Here is a 27,316-nt window from a genome sequence, read left to right as displayed (position 1 = left end):
TTCCCTGGACAGAGCACCTACATTTGGGAAGATGGAGTCAAAATAATATGTAAACAAATAAAATAAGCATTCATGCATAGTACAGAGGAAACAGAGATGTTGATGGATCAGAAGGTGGTCAGCAAAGAGGTTATGTGTAGCTGAGGTACAGTGGGACAGGGTATGGCCAGCCACACTATGTGCTGGGAAAGGTATTTCATGTTGGGGGAAAGTAACAACCAAGAAGAAGGTAGAAAAGGAAAAAAGTGTGGCATCAGCAGCGGTAACCACCACCTACACCACATATCTGCCAGGCAGAAGGAAGGGGCTGTCACTCAGATACCTAAAGTGAGGGTCATCTCCCTCTACCAGGCAATCCCCACTTGAGAACTATCTGAAAAACCCACTACCTTAAACAAGGATGGAGGACTGTGTCCTGAGGAGTCACAGTGCCCTAGAATGTCTATCAGCAGCTTCTGTCCGAGACCTCTTCTCTGACCCAGGTAGCAGGTGTTACTTTCTCCTGGCCATTTGGCTATTAAGCCTAAAGGGATTTCTGTTCTATGTCAGCCAGAGCTGGCAAGTCTATTAACCTTCTGATACTGCCCTTTGCAGCCAGCTGTCTACTTCTGACTCAACTCAAGTGACGTGGGGTTTCCTTCCCCAAAGAGAAGAATTCCCCACAGAAAGCATTGTTCAGAATGATGCACATTATCTCCACACAACAGCATTGCACACCCCTGCAAGTTTGGCTGGTTGGTGCACATACATCTCACAAGTAGATGCACTGCAATTTGCACATTCCAGAAGGGAGAGGCAAAGACTGATCCCCATTACCACCAGGCACTCACAGGTCACACCTGCCCTCTGCTAAAAAAGCCACTCTGGGGACCAGCAGTTAGTGTAATGGCTGTGTTGCTGGACTCCCATGTAGTTGACCGCAGTTCGAGTCCCAGACCCGGTGGCTCAAAACTCACGCTGGGCGCATGTGCGTGCGTGCCCAAGATCCCGAGAGGAGAATGGAGGAGAAGGGATTGCGGCATGGCCATCCCCGCTGGGGGATGATTTCTCTCTTTCTGTCTCTCTGTCTCTCTCTGTCTGGCGAGCGCATGTGCCCTATAGCAAAAAACTCTCCAAAAAAAAAAAAAAAAAGCTGCTCCTGCTGCAGATTCCCAGTGCAGTGTAAGGAGAGTGCGAACCAGGATCCACTCCACAGATCAAGTTGAGTCATTTTGTTAACAAGAACTCAGATTAGATTATTCTGTGATTACATGGTTCCACGGTGTGATAAATTGGTTAATAACAGGCCTTCCAATGTCGTTGTTTAATGGGAATTCAACAATTACAGGTACCCAGAATTGCACCGTTAGCCTAGGGAATGCTAGCCCTCACCCTCTGTTAATAACTCAAAACACAGCTGAGACTGTTGAAATGGTTATGATATGGAAAGCATGCTTTCAAGATTAGCCAGGCACTTTGGTAAAACTAATCTTCTGTACTCAGCGTATCACATGCTCATAGACTCTAGATCCTTCTTAGGACCTCATTTTCCTTGTTAAATGTCCAAATTGAAGAATTCGCTAATAGATATTGTTGTTAGTTAACTCTTATTCACATTATAAAATTAGTAATCAACAGATAATAAGTAAAAGATAAAAATAACATTTCAATTGTTAATTCAGCCACAGTGGCACAAGCAGGAGGTGTTCCTATGTGGTCAGTGAGGCCTAGTTTTAGTTCCTGGTCCAACCTAAATGAGCCTAGTGGGGGACAGATGTGCATGGCCCTAGCTAACTGGGAAGCTAGGGCAGAAAAACCATGACATCATGAAACCCTGTCAAAAATATCTGTCATTTGTCTTCTCTCTTCTTTCCTTCTTCCTAGAAGGAAGAAAAGAAAAAAACAAAAGAGAAAAGAAAAGAAAAAAGAAATTGTACCTTATAGTTTAGGATACTCTTTCATAGACCTTTTTTTGAGATAGGGGGAAAGATCCTTATCACAGTTGAGTGAGACAGTCAGGTGGGAATTATGATTGTCCCTAAAAGCAAAGTCTGAAGGTTAAAGAGGATAAAGGACCTGAGTCCCTCACCCCACCACCCACAACAGACAATAAGGCAGAGCAGAAATCCTGTGCTCTTTCTACTGCTGGGCATCACAAAACGAAAGCTCAAATTTCCTAACTGCAGCACATCCTCTGACTGGTACTTTTCACCACTAGTCTTTGAGGGACTGTTCCTGCATTACCACATATTTTGGATTACCAAAAACTTGAGGTCATTAGGTTGTATTCTGCTTCCTATAAACTTCAGAATAACTCAGAAAGGTCCTCTGAAATGGAGAAAAGATTAACTCTTGTTTTGGGAGCAGGAAGTAACTAGCCATAAACTTCTCTGACAATTTGTTGAATTTTTTTTTGAGTAATATAATATCCTTTGACAATAAGAAAAATGAAACAGTGGATTTAAAATGTGAAATGGTCCATTAGATAGGTCTTGAACTTGTTTTTAAAACTCTAGCTAATACAGCTTTGCTGTTTTGTCTTTCCAAAATGTCAAAATTTGGCGAGGATTAATGGTTCTCTAAATCAATAGGATTTCATGTTTATAAATGGTTTACAGTTCCACTGGTTATAAAATGTTATGAGCTCATGCATTATCATCATCGCTGAGCTTTTACTGAAATCTACTGACATTTAGTCTGGCATCCAGACCAGACATGGAAGGAGGACACAGCAGAATCCTCCAGAGGTCTGGTGTGATGTAGTGCTTTGTCCCAAAACGTAGGGTTTCTGGGGAGGGGTGGGGGTGTGATAAGGGAGGAAAAGCTCCTTTATGCTGAGGTCACCCCAGAAAAATGACATGCGGGTCATGAGGGTCCTATCCCAAATGTCAGGTGACCTGTCAGGAACGTGAGTTAGGAGACCAAAGATGGTCCTTTTCAAAGACACTGAGAGAAGGGAGGACTCTAGTAAGTGGACAACATTCTTCAGAGAAATTTTTAAAGAAATAACCTGTAATTTTTCAAAATTGTCTTTAATCCCATCTTGCTAACATAGGATGTACATCACCACTGGCAAATGTCCTCCCACAAGGCAGTGTTTGCACAGTATGGCTTCGGCTGTCCTGTGATTACAATTTTGTATTGTTTTGACCAAACACTATCTGTTTTTCTTCCTGAAAAACTGTGTTTGATAACGACTGAGTAACATTCAGTGGGTGTTGACTCGATAAACACACAGTTTTCCCCAGCGACAGACACTATGGCTCTTACCAGTTTTTAGCTGGACAGATTTTGCTAGAAGAATATAAGCCAAGGTCATTTCATTTCACGATTGTTTCAGATGAGATAAACACATTTCTCTGATCTTGTGACAAGCTGCACAGGAACAGAGCTCACATGTGCCTCATATATATATTAACATGGCCCCGAGTCCCTTACTTTGGTTATGATTTTATTCTATGAAGCATACATATGTGGACAATCTATGGGCAATGAGTTTATTCTTATTTCGCATTTTTCATTTCAACAAATACCTCATATACTTGGACACCAACTGTGTATATTAATAAAACTTGCCTATGGAAGCAAATAAGTATTTTCTAAAGAAAATGAGCCCATTTCAAATATTCCATAACAACATACAGATAAATCTTAGTGTAAACAATGGCTTAATATTAAGCCATAAAATGACATTATAATTAAAATACTAGGTTGTCGGAAAAGTCATGATATATTTTTCTTTGCAAAAATGCATCATGACTTTTCCGACAACCCAATAGGAATGATCTTTATGCTGGCAGGACGTTGCCAGATTTTGCTGACACTGAGGGGAATCTTTATAGGGGAAAGATGAAGCACTAAAACTCTTCACTCTGTTTTCCTTCTAGTGTGGAGCTAGATTTTAAGCAGCAAGAAGACAAACTCCAGCCAGTTCTGAGGAAACTCCATCCTATTGAGGAAACTCAGGTTGCACCTTCGCCTTATTCTCAGGAGACTTACTCCTCAACTCCCAAGCAAAAATCCAAAACTGAATCTAAAAAGCATGGAAGATGGAAACTCTGGTTCCTTTAAAACTCATGGTGTTTGGAGTCTCAAGGCCGTCTTTAAAACCCACTGGAGTTAAGTCAATCCTTTTCCAAAATGAATAGGATCAAGGCAACTGTGGTGCCAATTTGGGCACCACCCACTTCTCGCCCTGTGTACCAAAAAGGCCTTTGTACCAACAGATAATTAATAGGAGCAAGGTATTAAATGTGACACCTTGCCTGCTATTCTTTGCAGTTCACTGATGTGGGATGTAAAATCTGAAATGAAACTTACCTAGTCACAGATGATAAGTGAAAATTCTATTCCCTTCTCCCCCAGATCTGCGAGTATTACGTTATCAACCTGCAAAACAGCAGGCTCTCACTCTGTACACAGCGAAACTCATAATTATTTTCAAGCCTTTATTTTTTTTAAATAATGAGAAGAAAAAGCAAGCCTTATGTTTGCAAAGGACTTCATTTTTACGTTTCATTTTGCAAATAAGCAGGGGGTGAGTGCAATTTTCAGCACATCAAATTCCGGAGAAAGCACAATTTTTTCAAGTGGTCGGAGACCATGAATAATCTCTAAAATGTGACTATATGTATATTTGCCTTCATGTGCTGTAGCGCTAAGCCAAGTGACCACATCTCAGTGTCACGTTGACACCTCAAATTTAGCATCCTCTTCATCTCCAGACCTACGACATGTTTACTACTCATTTTCCAAATGGCCAGCAGCCAGGAGTCCCCCAAAGTCAGGATATGCCTTTAATCACTGCAAGTTGACAGGGTCAGAGCTATTGGACACTAAGCTTTCTTAGATCTCGTTTTTAATCTTTTGGTACCCAAAGGCCAAATGATAAATTCTGGCAAGAATTTGAAAACACACATAGAGATACACAATGGATAATGCAGTCACCAATAAATCACAGGCAATCAGTGCCATCGCAGAAAGTGTTTTCATGGATCAACCCTCTGAGACATTGTTCACCACCGTAAACGCAGCCAGACGTTTTATACGATTCGTTATGCTTTGGAACAACCATGGAAGACCTGACCATCTCAAAGAGAAACAGTGTGTGTAGTTTAGCTGCTACCAATGGACAAACTTAATGTCGCCTACATTTAACCTATTAGTAAGTTGTACTAAACGACATACTTAGGAGAAAGCTGTGAAACAAATGTTTTTAAGTATTTTTTATCAACGGTAACACTTAGAGTTCTCTCTTGATTACTCATTGCAATGTAAATCTTAGTTCCTTTATTTTTTCACTCATTTCTTTGCACCTTTGCAAGTATCTTTTTATAGAAATCAAAATCCCCTAGTCTATTAATGACTTTGTCTATCAATTTTTTGCTTTTCACAATAGGAAGTAGGGATCTTATTTTGCCTTTTTTTTGTACAACCTGAATTTTGAATAGTTTGTGAACATACAGGAAAACCTAGTCTTCAAGTTTCTGTCCAGCAGTTTCATATCTACTTGTGTGCTGACATGCACACCTCATTGATTAGATGCCAAACACAAAGTGGCTAACCTTGGTCAAAGGATCTCAACCTGCTTTTTTCAGATTGGAGCTACTTCTTGCCATGCATTTTCCTCCTGATTCAAGAGCAAATCTATTTTAGTTCTAAGTGTTTTGATTCTACAAGGACCTAGTGATTGGTAATCAGATCTAGACCTAAAAAAATGCAAAGAGTATATTATGTATATGGAGGTTACTTAAACAAATAATACTGCAGATGTATACTTTAATTTAAACACACACACACACACACACACACACACAAACACACACACCTTTTTGCGGAAATACTATATGAGGATTCAAATCCTGAATATCAGTAAATAGAATTGAGAAATATTTTGGGGTAAGAATGATGAGCAAGTTGATCCTGTACCATGAAGGAAGTGCAATTGTTTCATGTAGACTAAAAATTTAAAAATGTGTTTCATGTTTTTTATACTGTTTTTAACTAAAGTTATAAAAATGTTTGCAACAAGTTATCACTCCTTATGTTTTAAGAATCTCAACTATCTCAGTGAATTGAAATAATGGTATCAGCAGCTTTCTAATTAGTACTACCAATGTATTTAAACAAGAAGACAGCCTAGTAGACAAAAAAGAAAAAAAAAATCATGGTTTCAAATCACTCGAGATCCCCTAAAAAAGTTAAAATTTCCAGAGTCAAAAATAAACTCTGAAGATAAAGTAATTCCTCCTTACGAGTATCTTCAAAATAGAAAACAAAAATTTCAAAATCATTTCATCGTTTAATTGTAATACATCACTACAGATGGTGATTCTTCTCTTAGAAAGATTTAAGTAAAATCTTTGATACAAAACCAAGGTAAAACATACAGTGTTCCCTCATATGTAGATGTACACATGGCATTACATATAGAGATTAAATTATTATACTTGTCATTAAATTCTTTATTAATTTTTAAATAAAAAATCAAAGATAACATTTTGTGTGGTTATTAAACTCACTTCATGGCCTCCAAATTTGAGGAAAATAAAAGTAACCTATGAAAATAAAAATAATAGTGTCTGGGTTGGGAGAAAAGGAACTTCACTGAGTCTTCAAAAGACAAGAGCACAGTAAGGCCTGGGCACTACCCACTGGCCTGGCCTGGGGATGGGGTAGCACTGAAATGCTAGCCCAGCCACGCACCCTGGCATGGACTTTGGCCTCTGGGAATACAGAGTGCATGGAGTATCATGCAGGTTTGCAGCAGGACATGCCTAACTGAGGTCTAATTTTTAAAAAACCTCAGAGAAGATGACTAATCTACCCAGTATTGTCAAAGTTAATCCTTCAATGACCCAGGGAGACAACTTCTCTCTAGATCATCTATCAGGACATATAGAGATTAAATTATTATACTTGTCATTAAATTCTTTATTAATTTTTAAATAAAAAATCAAAGATAACATTTTGTGTGGTTATTAAACTCACTTCATGGCCTCCAAATTTGAGGAAAATAAAAGTAACCTATGAAAATAAAAATAATAGTGTCTGGGTTGGGAGAAAAGGAACTTCACTGAGTCTTCAAAAGACAAGAGCACAGTAAGGCCTGGGCACTACCCACTGGCCTGGCCTGGGGATGGGGTAGCACTGAAATGCTAGCCCAGCCACGCACCCTGGCATGGACTTTGGCCTCTGGGAATACAGAGTGCATGGAGTATCATGCAGGTTTGCAGCAGGACATGCCTAACTGAGGTCTAATTTTTAAAAAACCTCAGAGAAGATGACTAATCTACCCAGTATTGTCAAAGTTAATCCTTCAATGACCCAGGGAGACAACTTCTCTCTAGATCATCTATCAGGGATGTCCCCAGCCCCCATATTGGTCACCTCCTTCCTCTTTCTTTTTTTCTTTTCAGTCTAGATGCCCCAAATGCACTGAGAACCTACTGATACTCTAAGACCTGTCCAATACTGATCCTGTCACCAGAGGTGGATTAGTGGCTACCATTCCCAAACAGCTATCAGAGAAGAAGTCACCACTCCCTTCCTGGTATCTACAACTCTAGAGTCTACTTGCAAGGGTGGGGACACTGAAGGCCTGGATGAGAGGCTCCTGTTACCCTCATACTTTTCTCAAAGAAAAGAAGAGGATGAAAACAAGGGATGTGTGCAGAAAGGGAAGGAAAGTCCAATGCACTATCCCAGAGCAGGCCAGGAGAGGATTCTAAGACACATTCTTTGTGAGCCATCTACTGATGCTGCCTCAAAACCTCTCTACTATCCAACATGGAGATACAATGAGTGGGATTTTGCCACATAGGTGCCCACGTAGGTCTGTACATGTGTGACTCATCTCCAAGGAACAGCAGTCCCAGACCCTCTACATCTGCTTCATTGATCACAAACCCTCCTCAAGTTTTAGAGTATAAGTGAGGACGGAATCACAGTATAGGGAAACCTTCTACCTGAGAGATGACTTAGGGAGCTGATGTTGCCCATGGATCCTGGGAGGCTGCCATGGAGCTGTAAGGTGTATCCTGACTCAAAGGTGAAAATGGTGTGCTAATCTACTGCTCAGCATCAGGCTAACTGACTCCTCTACAAACAGTAACAAAGAGGATCCCTTGCAACACCATTTCCCATGGTGGACAAATGGCACAATCATTAATGCGGAGAAGACATATCCTCCCTTCAAATAAAAGTGTTTTACTTTTTGCCTTTCATGGAAGGGAGTAAGAACAAGAAACAAAGAAAAAGCCATGGACATTTCCATTCATGCAGTTTTAACTGCGTGGTATGTTTACAAAACTCACCACTGGTGGATCCATTCTTTGCAAGACTTTTTATCAGCAAGCAAAATTTGACTCAGTTCACTAACTGAGGCAGCGTCATTGGACCAGTGTCACCTAAAGTCTGTGTCAGCCTCTTCCCACATTGACATGCCTTTTTATCTATAAACACTAGATCACTAGCATATTTGGCTAAAGTGTATAGCCAATTTCTTTATTGGAAGTAAGCAGCTAAATGATGCAAAAATCAGAAATGACACTCGGTTTGCTGAATTAGCATATTAATCATACTATAATGTATAGCATACATTTTGACCAATGACAAGGTCAGGTAAAAGCGGCATATTATTATACCTTTTAAGTAGTTTAGTGATTAACTTCAAGCACCTTCGCAGTTTGGTATGAATATTCAAGAATTGCAGAGAGTATTTTACCTAGGCAATATGTGATTTTTTTATTTCCTCTGAAATAAACTCAAAGTTAGTGGCCAACCTTGAAAAAAACATCAGGGCCAGAAAAATATAAAAAGGAACAAAAAATTGCTTTACCAACACCAAATAGAAAGGAACGTACAAAGTCATTACAGTTCACACATATACAGATGTTAGGGTGATTTTCAGAAAGTCACATGTTTTGTTAGTAGCTATATTAGTAATTTTAGTAAACAACGCAATTAGAAACCCTTATAAACAAAATCTAGACACTGTTTATTTGAAAGATTTATAATGTATTTTTTCTTGAGCAACTAAAATTTTAAAACAGCAGTTTTTAAAAGCACATTAATACTTAAACTCCATTAGAATAAACATCTCAAAATGAATGTTCATGCATGGAGGTATAGCACCTTTGTGAAAATATTTGATTATGAGTTTTAGTGAAAAGGCATGATTCACTGGGAAACCAATTCCATTGTACTGTTTTGCAAATGAAGAAGCATGCCAGGTTCTTATAAATCACCAGCACACAAAGAAAGCACTGCCTTTTCACTCACAGCAAATTCTCCACCAATGATGCTATTGTCACTGTGAAACATACACATTCCTCCCATCAGTGTTCCCCACAGCTGGTGTTCAGAGTGGAAATGAAATAACTTCCGTCACTGGAGTGTAGTGAGTCAGGATGCTCCAATGGTCACAAGAATAAGTGAGGAATTCAGGTAGAATTCTGGCCTTTCCTAAGCCTACTTCTGTGATTTTTCCAAGGACCTTTCTTTAGAAGTGGTCCTCATTTTCATTTTAGTGAATTAGTAATCTCCCATCTTCTGGTGTGTATCCATGCCATAGGAAAATCTTTAAAAGTCCATATCCAGGCCATAGGAAAATCTTTAAAAATCCTTCTCAGTCAATTACATTTTTAAAAGACCTATCAACTTTATGTAAATCTGATCATTTGAAAGAAGCAATGACCACTTACATTACAGAAGGAAGATTCCTATGTATAGCTCATTTCCTGGGCTCTCATTTAGCTTTGTGTACAAGTGCTTACTCCAGGAAAGTTACATACAAGAATGGCTGCTCAGACTACCTGCACACAACACAAGAGCACCTAATCCAACCGCGGCCACAGACCAGAAGCACACGTGATGAAGAAGAAAGCTGCACATTGCTGAGAGCCTGTTAAGGATTTCAAAATGGAAGAGGAAAATAATATCTAAAACCTGGCTGAACATAAAACTATGCATTTCCCTCAATTATACTGTAGCAACACACGATTCTGTAGTAGACAGAAAATGACCTTTAATCTCTGTGGCAAAGTTATTGCCATCCTTTTTTGGGGCCTGGTTTCAGCATCCGCATATCTACAATTTGACAACTGTCAAATGGGGTTTTATTATTTTTAAAAAAAGCATAATACTTAGGATCAGGGCAAATTTTTAACCTATGTAGGAGATATTAATACATTCAATCTCCCATTGCAAATATAACCAACTAAAGGAAATGATACACAGCTGACTGCAGAGTGAAATTTTTATAAAATGCCATAGATGCAGATAAAAGAAAAGCCTTATACTGTATTTCACAGCTTATCTAGTTATATCCGAAGTCTCTCAGTTCTTTATTCTGTATGTGAATACACAGGGGGAAATTGTCAGGTCATATCAGCATTCCCAATTAATATCTTAATCTGATGGAAACAGAAGTCACATAGTATTGTTGATATCAAGGAATCAGTCAATAAGTAAAGCATATCTGCTCTGTTTTTTTTTAATCACCTTCATTTTTTATAACCCATTTTCAGTAGTTACTTGAAAATTTTAAGCTGTTTCAAAGGCATACAATTTCTACTCCACTTATGCAAAAAAATAAAGATTCAAATTTCTAAGGTATAATAGAATGGTACAGCTTACCCAAAACAGATCTATAAACTATTTTCTGCTCTTTTTCCACTCTAGAAGGTCCGCTGATTAAGTTTTTTGTCTACCTTGTCAAAGATATTTTTTGCCCAGATCTTCCTCTGATCTAAATTCACAGAGCAACAAGAGTGACATTAAAAAGTTAATGCATAAATCTACATCTGATGCAAATTGGAAGAGCAAGGTTAAGCATACTAAACAGGGGCAGTGCTTCTATCTTAGTACCCTGTTGACACCAGACAGGGGACTTGTGGTCGGCTGATGACAGGAAGATCCCTCTAAACAACTCAAATTTTAAGTGGCAAAAGTCCTTCTTGGTGTGTTCACGTGGCATGCTTCACGTTCTCATTTTTTACTCTTTTTTGGTAGTATTTTTCTATTTTTTTTTTCCTTTTTGCTTATATTTTGTAACCTTACTTTCTTACCCTAAACCTCACTCTTCACACACTTACTGTCTAAATAGGCCTAGGTGCACAGTAGCCAAGCATCTGAATACTTTTAGAGTCATTGAAATCTTCAATGTTTATTGAACCTCCTGCTTTAATGAAGAAATTTCTTTTTATAAATATTAACTATAGCTTTTTTTAAAGTTTTTTTATTATTATTTAATTTTAGTTAATCATTCATTTACTTTAATTTGACCAGAGAGAGAGAAGGAAAGTGAGAAAGTAAGACAAGTCTAGGACTCAGACTGTATTAAGCCATGTGGGAGTGTTCAGCATACTAACCACTACGCCACCTGCTGGCCACAACTATAGCTTATTTAGAATATTTCTTTTGAGATTCTTTCCACAACAGCCTATTTTTGGTTTTGTTTGTATCGAAAAGAGATTTTTGGCATCAGGCATAGTTGCTCATCAGAAAGACAGAGAGAAAAAGCAAGAAATCACCCTCCAGGGGATGGGCATGCTGCAATTCCTTCTCCTCCAGTCTCCTGTCAAGATACTGGGCATGCACGTACATGCTCCCTATATGAGTTTTAAGCTGCTGTTGACCTGAATCATATGAGTTTTAAGCCACCATTGATTTTAATCCCAGTCAACTAGGTTTGGAGTCCAGTGATGTAACCATCAGGCCATCTGCTGGTCCCCAACAGTCCCCAAGAGTTTTACAAAAGAAATTCAAAGGAATTTTGAAGGATTCTGTTAATTTTTTAGAAATATTTTATTTATTATTAACATTAGTTTTAAACTGATCAGAGAGAGAGAGGGAAAGTGAGAAAGCAAGTTGCTAGGTCCAGTACTCAAACTATGGTCAGCTATCTAGGAGTCCAGCATCTTAACTACCAAGCCACCTGCCAGCTCCATTGGAATCTTTTTATAAATTGGGCAATGCTGTAATTGGAAGAAGTCAGCTTCAGACCTCAATTCCCCGACCACTTTTAGAGTCTTTGGTTGGAGAAGATTGGGGCTATGGGAAATGTGCGAGGAGGTGGAGAGTTTGTTCTACAGCTCCTTCATCCCCTGACAGTGTCTTGGACCCCAGACAACTGCTCAACATGAACATGGCTACTGATCAGTAAGACCAAGTATTGGTCCTTGCTCCCGTATCCCCTTCTTAGAACACACCAGGGTTCATCTCAAACAATACCTCAGGATTCCTTAAACACCTGGGTTTCTCCCAGTTGGAACATCTCATACCCTTGAGAAACTGGGCACCCACTCTTGGCCTGGCCCTTCTACCTACAGGAGATCTTAGAATGTGGCCCCATGGAAATGACTGAAAGGTAGAAAACAGAAAGTAGCTTATTTCCCTGTACAGTGGCCTCCCTAAGTAGGACAGAGATCACGAAGCAATTCACAGTCCTTTTGATACCTCCTGAAACAGGCCACTGTCACCAACATCATGGATTCATCTTAAAGGAGAGACTGAGCACACGTGTTGGCACCAAACCTGGATTCCAAATGAGTGCCGCCATGCTAACTATGAGATCTTGAACAACCCTTTGTTTGTCCAAGGGGCATTTTTTCAATTGTATTTGCAGTATGATGGTGAGAAGGAAATGAGAACCTTCTCATTAGTTACAGGTTGTTCAGCATATAAATAAGTGTTCAATGAAGACCTGCTATCACTAGCACCACTGTTATCATTATGCCTAAAGTAGGAAAAATACCCAGAAGATATCCTGACCCACTTGTTCTGACAGGAGATACCATGACCTGCATGCTCCATTCTACCCTCATTAGATCCTTTGTTAAAGCTGCAACCACATCTTGACTCTACACTCTTCAAAGTACCCATCCAAATGTTTATGGGTTTCCTCTTTGCCCTCCTTTCCAGTTAAACAATGGGATATAAACCAAGTAAACACATCTAGGATAAAGACCCTAACAGGAGACAGGATAGTGCCCCCCACCAACTGGAGGCAGTAATGCCTTTTTAATTCATTTGTGTCTACATCTGGCATTTCCTTTACCTGCCTACCAGACAGACTACTCACCATCACCCCTTTGAGTACCATAATGTCCGATTCAGCCTTTCTGATCCAGCCCATTTCAAAAAGGGTCTTAACAAAATGTTCAACTTCAAGCCACACACCCTTTGGTCTACTTAAGGTCCCTCCCTGTTCCATATCTGAGAGCTGCTAAAAACACCCACAGCAATAATTCATGAAGTCAGGAACACCGGACCCCAGGAGTGCTCCTGGAGTCCCTCCAAGTCCTCTATGAGGATCAGTCTCCACTTAACATTAGCCACACAAAGGTATTACAACTGGATTGCTGGAAATGTCATGACATATTTTTTCTGTTTTTCTATGCAAACATGCATCATGATGTTTCCAACAGCCCAACAGATGGTGGAAAAGAAAAGATACACTGAAGAATATAAGAAGGCAGACATGTTTACCTTTATACAGTAATGGAAAAGTCTACTACAAGTAAACCTAACTCACATGGGAATGTTTTATTCCATACATGTGAAAGTCAAACTTAAATGAGATTTACCTGAAAAAAGGAAATCTGGACATGGCATGTGCTGAAACTGACACATAAACTAGACTTTTTACTGGACTGAAATATGCTAAGGCAGAACTGCTGCTTCTGAGCTGCCTGTCTGTGATTCACTCAAAACAGCATTCTCTACTGTAATGGGAGACACAGCCACTGAAAGGAGCACACTGCCCACTCCTTGCCACGATGTCTGCTTCACCTTCCTCGACCACTTCAACACACCAAGAAAGACCAACGCACCTTGCCTGACTGCCAGCAAAAACTAAACAGACATGTTCTTTAATTAGGTGTTATTTTCTTGAAAGGCCATTCAGCAAGGTTAAATGATGATGCATATAAGAAATTTAAAAAATTAAATGGAACCTATGTATGACACTTATCTAGAATAAAAACCCTAAGAAAACAGATGTAAGAATAATTAAGGGAGGAGGACCAGCAGTTAGCATAATGGCTATGTCACTGAACCCCCATGTAGTTGACAGCAGTTCAAGTCCCAGACCCAGTGGCTTAAACTCACACTGGGCGCATGTGTGTGAGTGCCCAAGATCCTGAGAGAACGGAGGAGAAGGGATTGCGGCGTCGCCATCCTCCCTGGGGGGGGGGGGGTGATTTCTCGCTTTCTGTATCTCTGTCTCTCTCTGTCTGGCGAGCGCACGCACCCTATAGCAAAATTTCTACCCCCAAAAAAACTGAAATATAGTACAAATTAGTATTAAAATATTCTTGAGGGCCAGCAGATGACATAAAGATTAAGATGGCTGGATCTCACATGCCTACTACACAATTTGAGTCTTGGACACAGGAGCTTGAAAAACATGCCAGGTGTGTGTGCGTATGTACACAAAATTCCAAGAGAAGAATGAAAGAGTAGTGATTACAGCATGGCCCTCCTCCCTCAGTGGAAGAGAGGAGGTGCTTTCTCACTTTCCCTCTCTCTCTGTCTCTGGTGAGTGAATGTGCCCTATAGCAAAAATTTAAAAAAAAAAATCTTGAAAGAAATCATTGTTTTCCATGCCTAACTAATCTGTATAAAATACATCAGAGTAGACATAAAATACCTAAGTTAGAATACCTCAATTACTTCTTAAGGTCCTTCATAAAATTTCATTAATGGCATCTTAAATGTAAATATATAGAAAAAAATGGCACAAAAAATGAAGACTTAGAAGAAAATATTATTTCTCTTTTGCTAGAAGTAATGAGAAAATTAGAACTGAATGTTTCTGTTTCTAAAATGTTGATTTATTCTCTCCAATTTTGATTTTGGCTTCTCAAGTCATGGAACATGAGCATGTTTCTATACCAGACTGGATCTCGACCGCTCACGACAGTGTAATAAAACAGGCTCATTTTTGAACAGCAGGTAGAAACTAAGGACCAGACAGAATTTAAGGCTTAAGACTAAGTGACATTCTTGAGAAAGATGCTATCGGTTGCAGTTAAACAGCCAAGGTATGTCACCGAGCACTTACGATGAGTTCAGAATCTCGCCCCATGGAAATGACGGTTCGGTTCACTGTCCGGAGAAGTTTTTCCATGATTATCTGGACATGCCTCTGAGTTGGCCCCTGGAAGAGGACACACCAGTGAAAACTAACACCAAAGACAATCATTAACATGCAAACCCAGCAGTTGTCACTGAATCCATTTACCCTGTAAAGAGTAAATCAATTATAACCCTTAACAAGATGAAAAATGGTCCCTGTCAAAGGCAAAAGGCTTTACAAAGAAAACTCAAGGCATTTTATTAATTACAGTCCATTAATGATAATTTGTTATATAATCATAGTAATTTAATTTAAGCAAACCTTAAAAATAAAAGCAAATCTGTTTAAACAATATAATGTTTATGATCCCTGATGAGCCCACCAATTAGTTTTCTAAAGACATTTGGCCATCTGTAAATGGAAGGCAGGCAGATAACAACTCTAGACTGTCCTGCATGTCAAATCTGAAGAACTTCAATAGTCATACAGAATAGAATGCTTAAATAACATTTTAGCAAACTACTTCGATACCATACTGCCATGGAATTTTCTATTGTAAAAGTTTATTCTAGGTCCTTCATTACAGGGGCCCTTCCCCATAGAGATCCAAACATACAACCTTGAGACTCAGTGCCACGAACCTTCTCCCCAGTAAGAAAAGGGAAGGGCCTGCAACTGGACCACCAAAAGCTAGCCTTTGGAATAAAATGCCTCTGAAACCTTTCCAAAGGCAATTCCCTGGAAGAATGGATGTTGCCACCATCACCAAATCTAGCTTCTTTCATCAAGAGCACTAATCAGGCTCTGAGACTGAGCCAGTGCTAACATGGACAACCAGGTATGTGTGTGTTAAGTAGAAAGGTGTCCTGAAGTTCACACTGGAAGGGCTAAAAACAAGCCCTGCTTCTTTGAAAATCCTGTTCCCTATCCCAGGCTTGGACCAGAAACAGGCAAGACCTTATTTTCATCTCTCCAGAGATATGAAAAAAATCAGTGATGTCACATGTGTATGTGTACACATTCACACAAACATATGTAATATGTTGGAGATGGGAGGCATAAAGTAAAACTTTTTCATATGTGGTTATACCAACTAGTCTTCTGACGCTTATAATGAACATCCTACTTGGGAATACAAAAGAAAGAGCCTGAGCGACAACAGCAGGGAGAGGACAGACCAACTAACTACACACTGAAAACATTCACCTGTGGGGAGAGGTGCCAGGGAGAGAAGTAAAAGCTTAGAATTCCCATGTCAAGTCTGTTTTAACTTTGTTGTTGTTGTTTTGTTTCCATTTTAAACTTTGTGTATCACTTTAATAAAAAACAAGCATTAAGAGAAAAATTCAGGTAATTAGCCAACTTTTAGCATCAAAGCCTCTTGTCTGACCTTAAGAATTAAAATCTAGGTCACGGGAGACATTTCTCTGAGAAGATACTGGAACTGGGGCCAGCAGTTAGCGTAATGGCTATGTTGCTTTATTCCCATGTAGTCGACTGCAGTTCGAGTCCCAGACCCAATGGCTTAAACTCACGCCAGGCACGTAGGCGTGTGTGCCCAAGATCCTGAGAGGAGAGAGGAGGAGAAGGGATTGTGGCGTGGCCATCCCCCCCCCAGGGGGGTGATTTCTGGCTTTCTGTCTCTGTCTTTCTGGCGAGCACACATGCCCTATAGCAAAAACCTCTCAAAAAAAAAAAGATACTGAAACTAAAATACTACATTCAGTGTAGAAAAATAAATATTGTAATGGAATAACCATGGTATATTTAATTTAATATGTACATATATTTACTTATATGCATAAACAAAAGTAACTTAAGGATGCAATTCTATAGAAAGGAAAAGAGAGCCTAAGCTTTCAAATGATGACCATTTCTTTTTAAATGAATAAAATATAACTCTGTACCCTAGAGCTGAAGTGTTAGGAAAGTGGTACAGGAAGTTTGCTGCGAGGTCCTCAAAGGCCATAGCAGGCACGTTACTTACCACGTCCTTCTTGTACAACACCTCCAGGATGTTGCTGAGCAGCTGGCAGCAGGCCTCCAGGTCCTCCTGCCTCTCCAGATGGTACTTGAGCTGGTCGGTCATCATGGGCAGCAGGATTTCTCTGCAGTCTATACAAGATACAGGGTTGCCTATCAGTGGGAACCTACCAAGATGCAACTCAGGTTTGCTAGAAGCTCGTTTGTCCTTTCAAGCATTTTGAATTTACCTTCAGCCACATGTGCAACTGACATGGAGAGAGGGCCGATTTCCTGACCATAAGGATATGATTTCTACTGCTACATAAATAATTTACACACAAACACGCACATGTATGCATCTATGGTGTATTGTGTATAAATATATGAAAACAAACATATACAACACGTATACACACACATATATTGGGTGGTCAGAAAAGTTAAAATACATTTTTGCATAGAAAAACAAAAAAATACATCATGACTTTTCCAGTGACCTAATACATACATTCCATAGTGTTCCAGTGACCTAATACATACATTCCATAGTGTTCCAGTGACCTAATACATACATTCCATAGTGTGCACATAAATGCAAACAGAAATCAACGTGTTAGGTTTTTACTAGTTTTCTTTATAAATTCACTGATTTGCAACACTGAAAGAAATACTTCTTACAACAAAAATGATTTGGAAGCCAGCAGGTGGCATGGAGGCTAGAGTAGCTGGATCCTACATGGCTAACTATATGGTTTGAGTTCCAGATCCAGTAGCTTGAAAAACATTCCAGGCATGTGTGTGTGTGCCTGCCCTAAGTCCTGAGAAGAGAATGGAGGAGAGGGGATTACAGCATGGCCATCACCACCCCACCCCACCCTGGGAACTGGTTTCTCACTTTTCCTCTCAATCTCTCTCTCTCTGGCAAGCACGTGTGTCCTATAGCAAACTAAAACAATAAATAAATAAGTAAAAAAGTTATGAACTGCAGCTATTTTTATCTACTTTTAGGAGAACCAAAGCATGGTTTCTTTAGCCTGGACAGAATAGGCTAACCATCAGATGTGGCAATTAAAGGCAAACAGAGACCTTCCCAAGGAACCTCCCTGCAATGACCAGAGGAGGGACAAGAAAACAGAAATAAGGGACAAATATTAATACATCATTTCAGGAAATGTGGTTGTAAAATAAAGGGGCCCTAAGTCGTAAGGATCAAAACAAAGAAAATGTGGGGTTTTGTTTCTTTTTTGGATAGAAGCCTAGACAAGATGTTCAGGGAAAAAAATAAGGCAATATGGAAACAGATACAAATAATATTAAAGACAAACCGAAATTCCTAATTATCTCTCTTAATTGGAAAACACAATTTTACTCTAGCCTGATCCATTCTCTAGCATGGACTATATTTTTACAGACTTCTATGTTTTGATACTAGCCCAATCATTACTGTTTCTTTTAAAATGCAGAGCACGAGAGCAGCCAGTAGTGCTCAGAAACATTAAATACACATAGCTGGCTTTTAGGAATTTATATTTTAGGATTTACAACATAAATGATATGTAGAAGCATATTTTGCATTAACAGTTTCTGACTTTTTTATTATGATTTCTGATTTACCTATATTCGATGTGCATCTTTTTGTCAGATACAGTATAATTTTTTTTTGTAGAGGTTTTTTTTTTTTCCTATAGGGTGTATGCACTCACCAGAAAGACAGAGACAGAGAGACAGAAAGCAAGAAATCACCCCCATGGGGGGATAGCCACGCCGCAGTCTCTTCTCCTCCAGTCTCCTCTAGGGATCTTGGGCATGCATGCACACGTGCACGGCATGAGTTTAAGCCTCTGGGTCCAGGACTTGAACCGTGGTTGACTACATGGGAATCCAGCGCCATACCCATTACGCTAACTGCTGTTCCCACAGTATAATTTTTTAAAGGAAACATACATGTGTACTAATCAAATCAAGGATATAGACATATTAAGCTTCTCCAAAATTGAACATTACATTATGCTGTGCACATGTGATAATAGTTATACTAGTTTATTATGTGTGTGTGTGTTTTTTTAGGAAGAATGTATTGAATTATCCATATATTTTTTACTCTGTACACTATTTCATAACTACACTATTTTTTTACTCTGTACACTATTTCTTCCCCTATTTATGTGCATTCTTATGTCCATTAAAAATTTTCTTTAGATAGAAGGCCCGATTAAACCTTATTAGTTAAGGGAAAAAAAAAAACAAAACTATGCAACATTGGAATGGTTCCTGTTAGCATGAAAAAACACACTTAGAACTTTCTCAAGGACTGGACTGCAATAAAGAACTGGGTAGAGGTGGGCACAGGGCACAGGCAGTGGAAGCAAGGACCTACAAGCAACACCAAACTTTTTGCTTCACTATCTTCCAGTGGACCACATGTGGGCAGCTCAGGCCAAGGCTTTTTCAAATTCCTTTTAATTTATTCCCTAAGAAAGGATTCCCTTTTTCCAGAAAGAAGTTTGCCCAATAAATTACATGAATTAATCTATTAACTTCATAGTCACAGTAATCAATACTTAGGCAGAAGTAATGTATGAGATGCTAAGTGCTACACATCATCTGACAAGAGGCCAGGCCAGCCTAGCTGACCCTGATCTCTGTACTCCTGCAACAGGTCTTGGAGGAGAGAGCACAGCATGTCAAGTTGCAACCATCTTGCTGGTTTCTTAATGTCTGTACTCGAGTATCATGGAGCTCCTATCGTCTCACTGAACCCTTCCTGTGATGGTCATGAAACAACTGAGGTCCCGTGGAGAGTTTCTCTACAGATGCCATGGCCCCTTAAATTCAAAAATGAATTGTTCCAAAAACCTGAGACACACTGTCACTGTAGAAGACTCTACTGGTATTGGAGCAATTCAAGGACAAAACCAGTCCAAGAAAAATGGCACAATAAAATAACCCTATGGGAGTGAAGCCAGCCTGAAAACACAATAAATACATCATTTACACAAATATCACACAACCCCAAAGTCACAAAATCCCAACGTAACTCCTAATCCCCTGCCCTTACCCATAAGGGGGCATCCAATGTAAGCACTACATCCAAAGTCTCTAGACTAGTGGACTAGAAAGTTTCCTCGGCAAACCTGATTTGAGCGCGGCCCTGAGCCCAGGACTGCCCACACAGCTCATCTCCAGATGAGGCCTCTTTTGCTTTGTTATAAAATACATCATCCAGGGCCAGCAGGTGATTAAGGCACTGGACTCCCACATGGCCAACCACAGTTTGAGCACCGGGCCTGGCAACTTGAAAATCATGTTGGGTGCATGTGTGTGCATGCCTAAAATCCTAGGAGGAGAATGGAAGAGAAAGGATTGCAAAGTGGCCATCCCCCTGCAGAGGTGATTTCTCACTTTCCCTTTCACTGTCTCTCTGTGTCTCTCCAGCAAGTATACATGCCCTATGGCAAAAACCTAAAAGAAAAAAACCTTCAATATGGGGTGAGAACTAGGCCAACTCTACCCATTTCGTCATTCCTACCACTGCCACCATTCTATAGAATAAGGCACATTTGTAAGCCATCTCAGAGGGAGAAAGTAGAGCCATTAAGACCTAAAAGGTGGTAACAATCCCTGACAATGTGACTAAAGAAAAAAATTATAAAAATGACTACATAAGCTTAGCAAGGTCGCATTCTAAAGGAAGCTGAGGATGGATCCAAAATAGGTACATGGCCTCTTGGCTAGCCAATTCAGATTGAAAAGAAGGGTTGTTTACATGAATGGTGTAGAAAATCAAAGAAACGCAGTTTTGGACTTGGCAATGGCAGAGCTGACCCTTCAGGGTCTGCTACCCAGATGTCCTGGCCTAAATCCATCTCTTATTGCCTCATTTATCTGCCATGCTGGGGGAGACAGTTGTGGTCTGCACTGTTCTCCAAGCTAATTGACTATGTTGCTTTCATTTGTCAGAATTACTCCAGGGTGAAGGAAATGATGTCTGCCTGGTCATCATCAACAAGGGATGCTATCAACCATCTTTGGCTACCTGAAGGAAATACCCACCATCCACTACATCCTGAGGTCTGTGTTAGGTTCACCTGTTTGTTACCCAGAATCTCTGGATGAGAACCAACTAAACTTTTGGAAATATCACTGCCACTGTGTCATATTTAAAAACATTTTATTCACTAAGCTCCCCTAAAAGACCAAAAAAAAAAGTTTCGATCTTTTTTTTCCCCTTAAGAAAGAGATTTTATTTTTTTGATCTTTTTTTTCCCCTTAAGAAAGAGATTTTTGCTGTAGGGTGCATGTGCTTACCAGAGAGACAGAGAGATAGAGACAAAAAGCAAGTAATTACCCCCCAGGAGGGATTGTCATGCTTCAATCACTTTTCCTCCACTCTACTCTTGGGATTTTGGGCATGCACACACACATGCCTGGTATAAGGTTTTTGTTTGTTTGTTTGTTTGTTTTGAGAGAGAGATTTTTGCTATATGGTGCATGTGCTCGCCAGAAAGACAAAGAGACAGAAAGTGAGAAATCCCGGAAAGATGGCCATACCACAATCCCTTTTCCTCCATTCTCCTCTCGGGCTCTTGGAAATGAATGCACACGTGCCCGGCGTGAGTTTAAGCCATTGGGTCCAGGACTAGAACCACGGTCAACCACATGGGAATCCAGCAAAATAGCCATTATGGCAACTGCTGGTCCCTCTGGTGTGAGTTTTAAGCCACTACCCCAGGACTTTAATTGTGTGATTGACTACGGGAGTCCAACAACATAACCATTATGTCATCTGCTGGTCCCCAAAATTGTTCTACATTATTCAGTACTAACATCATCATTCATTACTAACCTATCCATGGCTGGTCAAGATAAAGTGGGGAAATAAAGATAAGTATATTTTAGTTGTAAGGATGAAATGCGATAATGCTTAAGGAAGGACTTTGGAAAAAGTAGTCCAACATACCACATGGAAGATCACCGTCCCCCAGCACCATCAGCATTAGGAAATCATGTTGGCTGCAGGACAGGACCAGATCATTGAGGATGAGTGATGCCTGATGCCTGGGCTTCCCTTAACAATCAAAAGGCCACACTGCCCATGCCAGGGATCTCCATCAGGTTTCCAAAAACAAAGAGTCACAGAGGTGATCACACCTTTCAGCACCAGCCCATCGCCTGGTTCACAGTAACCTACTCCAGGCCCTCAGAGGAAGAAATGCAATATCCCAGAGTCCTTCAGAGAGAATGAGAAGACCAAAACTGGAAGCAGCACAAGTCAAGTGGTCTGCTTCACCAGTGACCTCAGCACAGTCCACTGACAGACCTAAGTACAGGAGGCCTCAAATGCCCAGTTCCTTGACCACCTTACACATTGATGGCTATAAGTATCTGTTTCTCCTCACTGGAATACAATCCCCATGAAAGCAAATGTTTTCTTGTTCACCCTAATGAGACTACCTCCATCAAATAAACCAAGAGCTGATAGTGGTGGTATCTATGTGTGGCTGTGTGTATGTATGTGAGTTCATATACTCTGTGTATTCTCTTCCTCATCATACAGCGGGTGATATTTACTTTTATCCACGTGTGCTTTCTGATCTATAAACCACAGTATTTTCTTTGCACCTGTTAAATGGTGAAGAGGGACCTACAGTCTGAAGCAGCTCAGTCCTATCCTTGAAACACATCAGAAACATAAACACATCATAAATACCTCTACCATCTTTCTTGGGAAGTAGTTTTACTGTATAGTTTCTAATCTGATCCAGACAACAGTACACAGGCACACACACGCACATGTGCGTGTGTGTGTGTGTAGAAAGAGGGAGTTGGATTGGTTTAATTAGCAATTGCATGTCCACAGTTTGAAATTAGACTCTTAGGTTAAAAGCAGGTCTACTTCACAGTGCTACCCCAATCCTCAATAAATGGTAGCTGTTAATAATACAAATGATATCATTAGACAAAGTCAAGCCTTTTCAACAAAAAGTACACAAAGAAAATGAATGCCTTAGAGCTATACTATTCAACACACTACCAATCAGCAGCCATTCCCAAAGCAAACCCTATCACAAGTTTTGCAAAAAAAAAAGAAAATCCTCATTTTTAAAGGGATTTCTTATTTTGCACTTTAATCTATAGACTATATGTTTTTTTAAGATATCATTAGGCATAAGTTTTAAATAACAGTTAAGATTCTCTAATTTTGTATTAAGTTAGGATCACAAATCAAGAGCCATAAAAAGGTACACCACAGAGCCACAGAGACAGAAAGACCCTCCCAACACACACATACACACACACACGTGCACTCAAGGCCTGGAAAGAACAATTTCAAAGTATGAGAAGTTGTCTCTGATAGCCAAGAAAGAGGAATCGCCTATTCGTTATGGATATCCTGACTTGGTGTCCTAAATACCCTCCCCAAAGAACAGAATGGCACTTCTGTGCAATGATTCATAACAATATTTCTATTAGATCCAAAACAGATGGCCTACAAAGCCAACAATCCTATACACACACACACACACACACACGAAAGCCAACAATCCTATATACACACACACATACACACACACACACACATAGATATATGTGTGTGTGTGTTGGGAGTGTATATACAGACACTCACACACACACATATGTAATTGTAAAAGGAAAACACATTTTAAATAAGCTTTAAAAACACATGACCTTTCGAAAACTCTGAAACAAATACTTGTATTTAATCATAAGTCTAGTAACCTGGGTCAATCTATGAGAGTTTTAGAAAGCTTTTTAATTGGTTTACCTATTTACATAATGAAATAATAAAATGCGCTGTGCTCATCCTTCACTTTGGATCTTGGACAAGTTACCTAAATTCTCTAAGACTTAATTTTTCTCTAATGTGCAAAATGGGGATGCTGTTGATTAGTGTTCAGGTTTAGTCTGAGAACTATAATAAATGATATAATGTATATAGTTAGTAAATAGTGAGCATACAGTAAATGGTAGCTGTTAACAATAATATAAATAAAAGTATTATACAAAGTCAGCCTTTTCTGTGAAAAATACGCAAAAGAAAAGTAATAACTCAGAACTACTTTGTCCAATATGGAAGCTGTTGAGCACTTGAACCTTAGCAAGTGCCACTAAGAAATGGAATTTTTACTTATATTTAATTTTAATTAATATAAACTCAGTATAAAGAGTGAGACTTGATTTATCTTTAGATACAACTGTTTGGAACAACTTGGCTTTGTGAATCTAGTTTTTAAATGGTAAATTACATCAAATACTAAAAATACAGATCGAATGTCACTGATGAAAGTTTGATATATAAATCGAGATATGCACAAATATAAAAATACACACTGGCTTCAGAGATTTACTGAGTGAAAAAGAAGGTAAAGTATGGCACTACTAATTTTTAGGCAGAATTCATGTTACAATGATATTTTAGGTAAAAACATTATTAAAATTTATTAGCTCATATATTTTTAATATAATAATTAGAAAATTTTACATTACATTTGTATCTCACATCCACTTTACTGGACTCCACAGTTTAAAATTATATTAGGGATCCCCTCCCCAACACACCTCTGAACTCTGAACATAGTTGGGACTTAGAGAAACCCATATTTCCCTACCCTCCATGCCATCAGGATATCTGCCCCAGATGATCTTGTTGCAAGAAGAGTCCTTTGCAGCTAGGAGAGGGTGCTATAAAATGTAGCTTATCCCCTCCCCGCGTGCCTTTGAACTCTCAAGTGTGTTCACTGGGACATGGACAAGTCCATCTTTCCCCGTTTCCTGCACCATCAGGATATCCACCCCAGTGACAGGCCTGGCTGCACTGAGCAGCAGGGACACTGAGCTGTGAAGACTGTGGCACTCATCCCTGCCTCATATCTCTGAATTCTCAGATTTCAGTGTTTCCTGAACTGTGCAGTGTGTGTTGCACACTGCACAACCCCTTCTCCCTCAGTTGAAGCTCAGCAGCTCAGCCCCAGGTGCACCTGTACTCTACAAACTAGGAGGACTTTGAATTATCCAAGTCCAGAGACAACAGTGCAGGTTGCTGGATGAGCATCAGCCTCACTCCTGCTCACCTTCGAACACTCAGAATTAACTTGAAGAATTTAGGAAGAAACATATAATGCACCTGATAACTAAAAACCATTGCAGAGGCACAAGCAATAGAAACCAAGAAAACATCTCTCCCCCAAGAGAAAACATCAATTCCTCATCATCCACAGACAACTCTATGGAACTCATGAAAATGTTAGGTAAACAACTCAGAATATTTATACTGACAAAACTAAATGAGATGCAAAAGAAAAGAGAAAAGGAACATCAGGAAATAAGGAAGTCCTTTCATGATTTGAAAGATGAAATAGATACCATAAAAAAAGAATGAAATGGAACTGTTAGAGATAAAGACTGTGATAAAGGAAATCAAAACCTCCCTCAAAACTATCAAAAGCAGATTAGATCACATAGAAAATCGAATCTTGGATGTAGAAGACAAAACCTCTGACCTGGAAAAATTATCAAAAAGGCAGAGAAAATAAACAAGAAAAATGACGACAACATATAAGAAATACTAAAAATCATTAAGTGCACAAACATCCAGATAATTAGTATCCCAAAAGCTTAAGAAAATAATAAGGGCATTGATAATCTAGTCCATGAAATCCTGAAAGAAAACTTTCCAAACCTACAGAGGCATTCAAATATCCAGATCCAAGAAATACAAAGGACTCCAAATAGAATCAACCCAAGAAGATCTTCTCCAAGTCACATTATAGCCAGATTGGCCAAAACCACAAAGACAAGATACTAAAATTGCAGAGAGAAATGTAAAGTTACTTACAAATGGTATACCATAAAGTTTACATAGGATCTCTCATGGGAACCAACACAGACAAGAAAAGAGAGGTAATATATTCAAAATATTAAATGAAAAACAATCTCAACCAAGATAACTATACCTGGTAAGATTATTCTTCATATGAGAAGAAAAGATTAAAAACATTCTCAGATAAACAAAATCTGAAAAGAATTTACCAACTCCAGGCCAGCACCTCCAGAACATCTAAAGGGAGTGCTATATCAGAAAATCTAAAGGAAGGCTGACAGAAAAAGAGAATGAAAAACAACTAGGAGAAAGGTTAACTAAATGATAGGAACAAATCTAGAAATATAGACAATATCGTTAAATTTTAAAGGATTAAATTTTCTGATCAAGAAACACAGACTGGCTGAATGAATGAAAAAACAGAAAGCCTCTGTTGCCTACAAGAAACACATCTCATGAATAAAGGCATGTAGACTAAAAGTGAAGGGCTGGAAAAAAGTATTCTACATAAATGAATATCAAGGGACCAGCAGATAGAGTAATAATGGCTATTTTGCTGGACTCCCATGTAGTTGACCGTGGATCAAGTCCCAGACCCAGTGGCTTAAACTCATGCTGGGCATGTGTGTGTGCGTGCCCAAGATTCCGAGAGGAGAATGGAGGAAAAGGGATTGCGGTGTGGCCATCCCTCCTCGGGGGTGATTTCTCACTTTCTGTCTCTCTGTCTCTCTCTCTGTTTTTCTGGTGAGCGTGTGCATCCTATAGCAAAAGCTACTCCAAAAAAAAAAAAAAAAGGATATCAAAAAAGGGATGGAGTCACAATACTGATTTCACACAATACAAGCTTTAAGACAAAATCTGTAAGAGCAAAGAAGGGCATTATATAGTAGTAAAAGGGTTAATTCATCTAGAAGACATAACACTTAAAAATTTCTATATGCAACTCATGAGTACCCAAATATGTGAAAGAAAGCTGCTAGATCTAAAAGGAGATAAGTTGCAACACTATAATAGCTGGGGATTTCAACACCCCATTATCTCCACTGGAAAGAACTTCTATACAAAGAATAATGAAAGAGATGCAAGATCCTTTAAACGATACCATAAATCAAATGGACTTGACAGACATCTATAGAATTTTCCACACTAAAACCATAAAATAAACATTTTTCTCAACCCCATATGGAACCTTATTTTTCCTTTTTTTATTTATTTTATTTTTTTGTATATACTTTCAATCATATTGTTTGGCTCACAATGAGACCATTTCGATATGTGCACATTTCTCCCCAGACCCGTTGATCAAAATATCTTCAGCAGATAACACCACACCTCCCCATCCCGTCAATGCTCAACCTCTGTATCCCTTCTCCAAATGTCCTTCGTTAGGACCCACTCCTCCACATACACCTCATCTGACATTCACACCCATCTCTTGTGATTGTTCA

The 27,316-nt window shown here is 39.3% G+C and overlaps 2 protein-coding genes across 3 annotated transcripts in view; one reads left to right on the top strand and one right to left on the bottom strand.

Annotated features, from left to right (window-relative positions):
- Positions 1-6,381, top strand: part of INSYN2A (inhibitory synaptic factor 2A) — a 66,403-nt gene extending 60,022 nt beyond the window's left edge. The window contains exon 3 of one of the 2 annotated variants that reach the window (XM_006146914.3): positions 3,867-6,381. In XM_006146914.3, the coding sequence (XP_006146976.1) occupies positions 3,867-4,050 (184 nt within the window). In that variant the 3' untranslated portion in view covers positions 4,051-6,381. The remainder of the gene's footprint in view (positions 1-3,866) is intronic. The other variant, XM_006146913.3, reaches the window with a different exon arrangement.
- Positions 1-27,316, bottom strand: part of DOCK1 (dedicator of cytokinesis 1) — a 597,377-nt gene that overhangs the window by 366,133 nt on the left and 203,928 nt on the right. Inside the window, exons 35-36 of the mRNA XM_014587219.2 lie at positions 17,049-17,176; positions 15,047-15,142 (exon numbers count right to left, since the gene is read on the bottom strand). Coding sequence (XP_014442705.1) covers positions 15,047-15,142; positions 17,049-17,176 — 224 coding nt within the window. The remainder of the gene's footprint in view (positions 1-15,046; positions 15,143-17,048; positions 17,177-27,316) is intronic.

Source organism: Tupaia chinensis, unplaced genomic scaffold (genome assembly GCF_000334495.1).
Source record: "Tupaia chinensis unplaced genomic scaffold, TupChi_1.0 Scaffold000197_1, whole genome shotgun sequence".
NCBI classification, from domain to species: domain Eukaryota; kingdom Metazoa; phylum Chordata; class Mammalia; order Scandentia; family Tupaiidae; genus Tupaia; species Tupaia belangeri.
The sequence above is the reverse complement of the archived record's forward strand: the minus strand, read 5'-3'. Positions and strand labels throughout refer to the sequence as shown.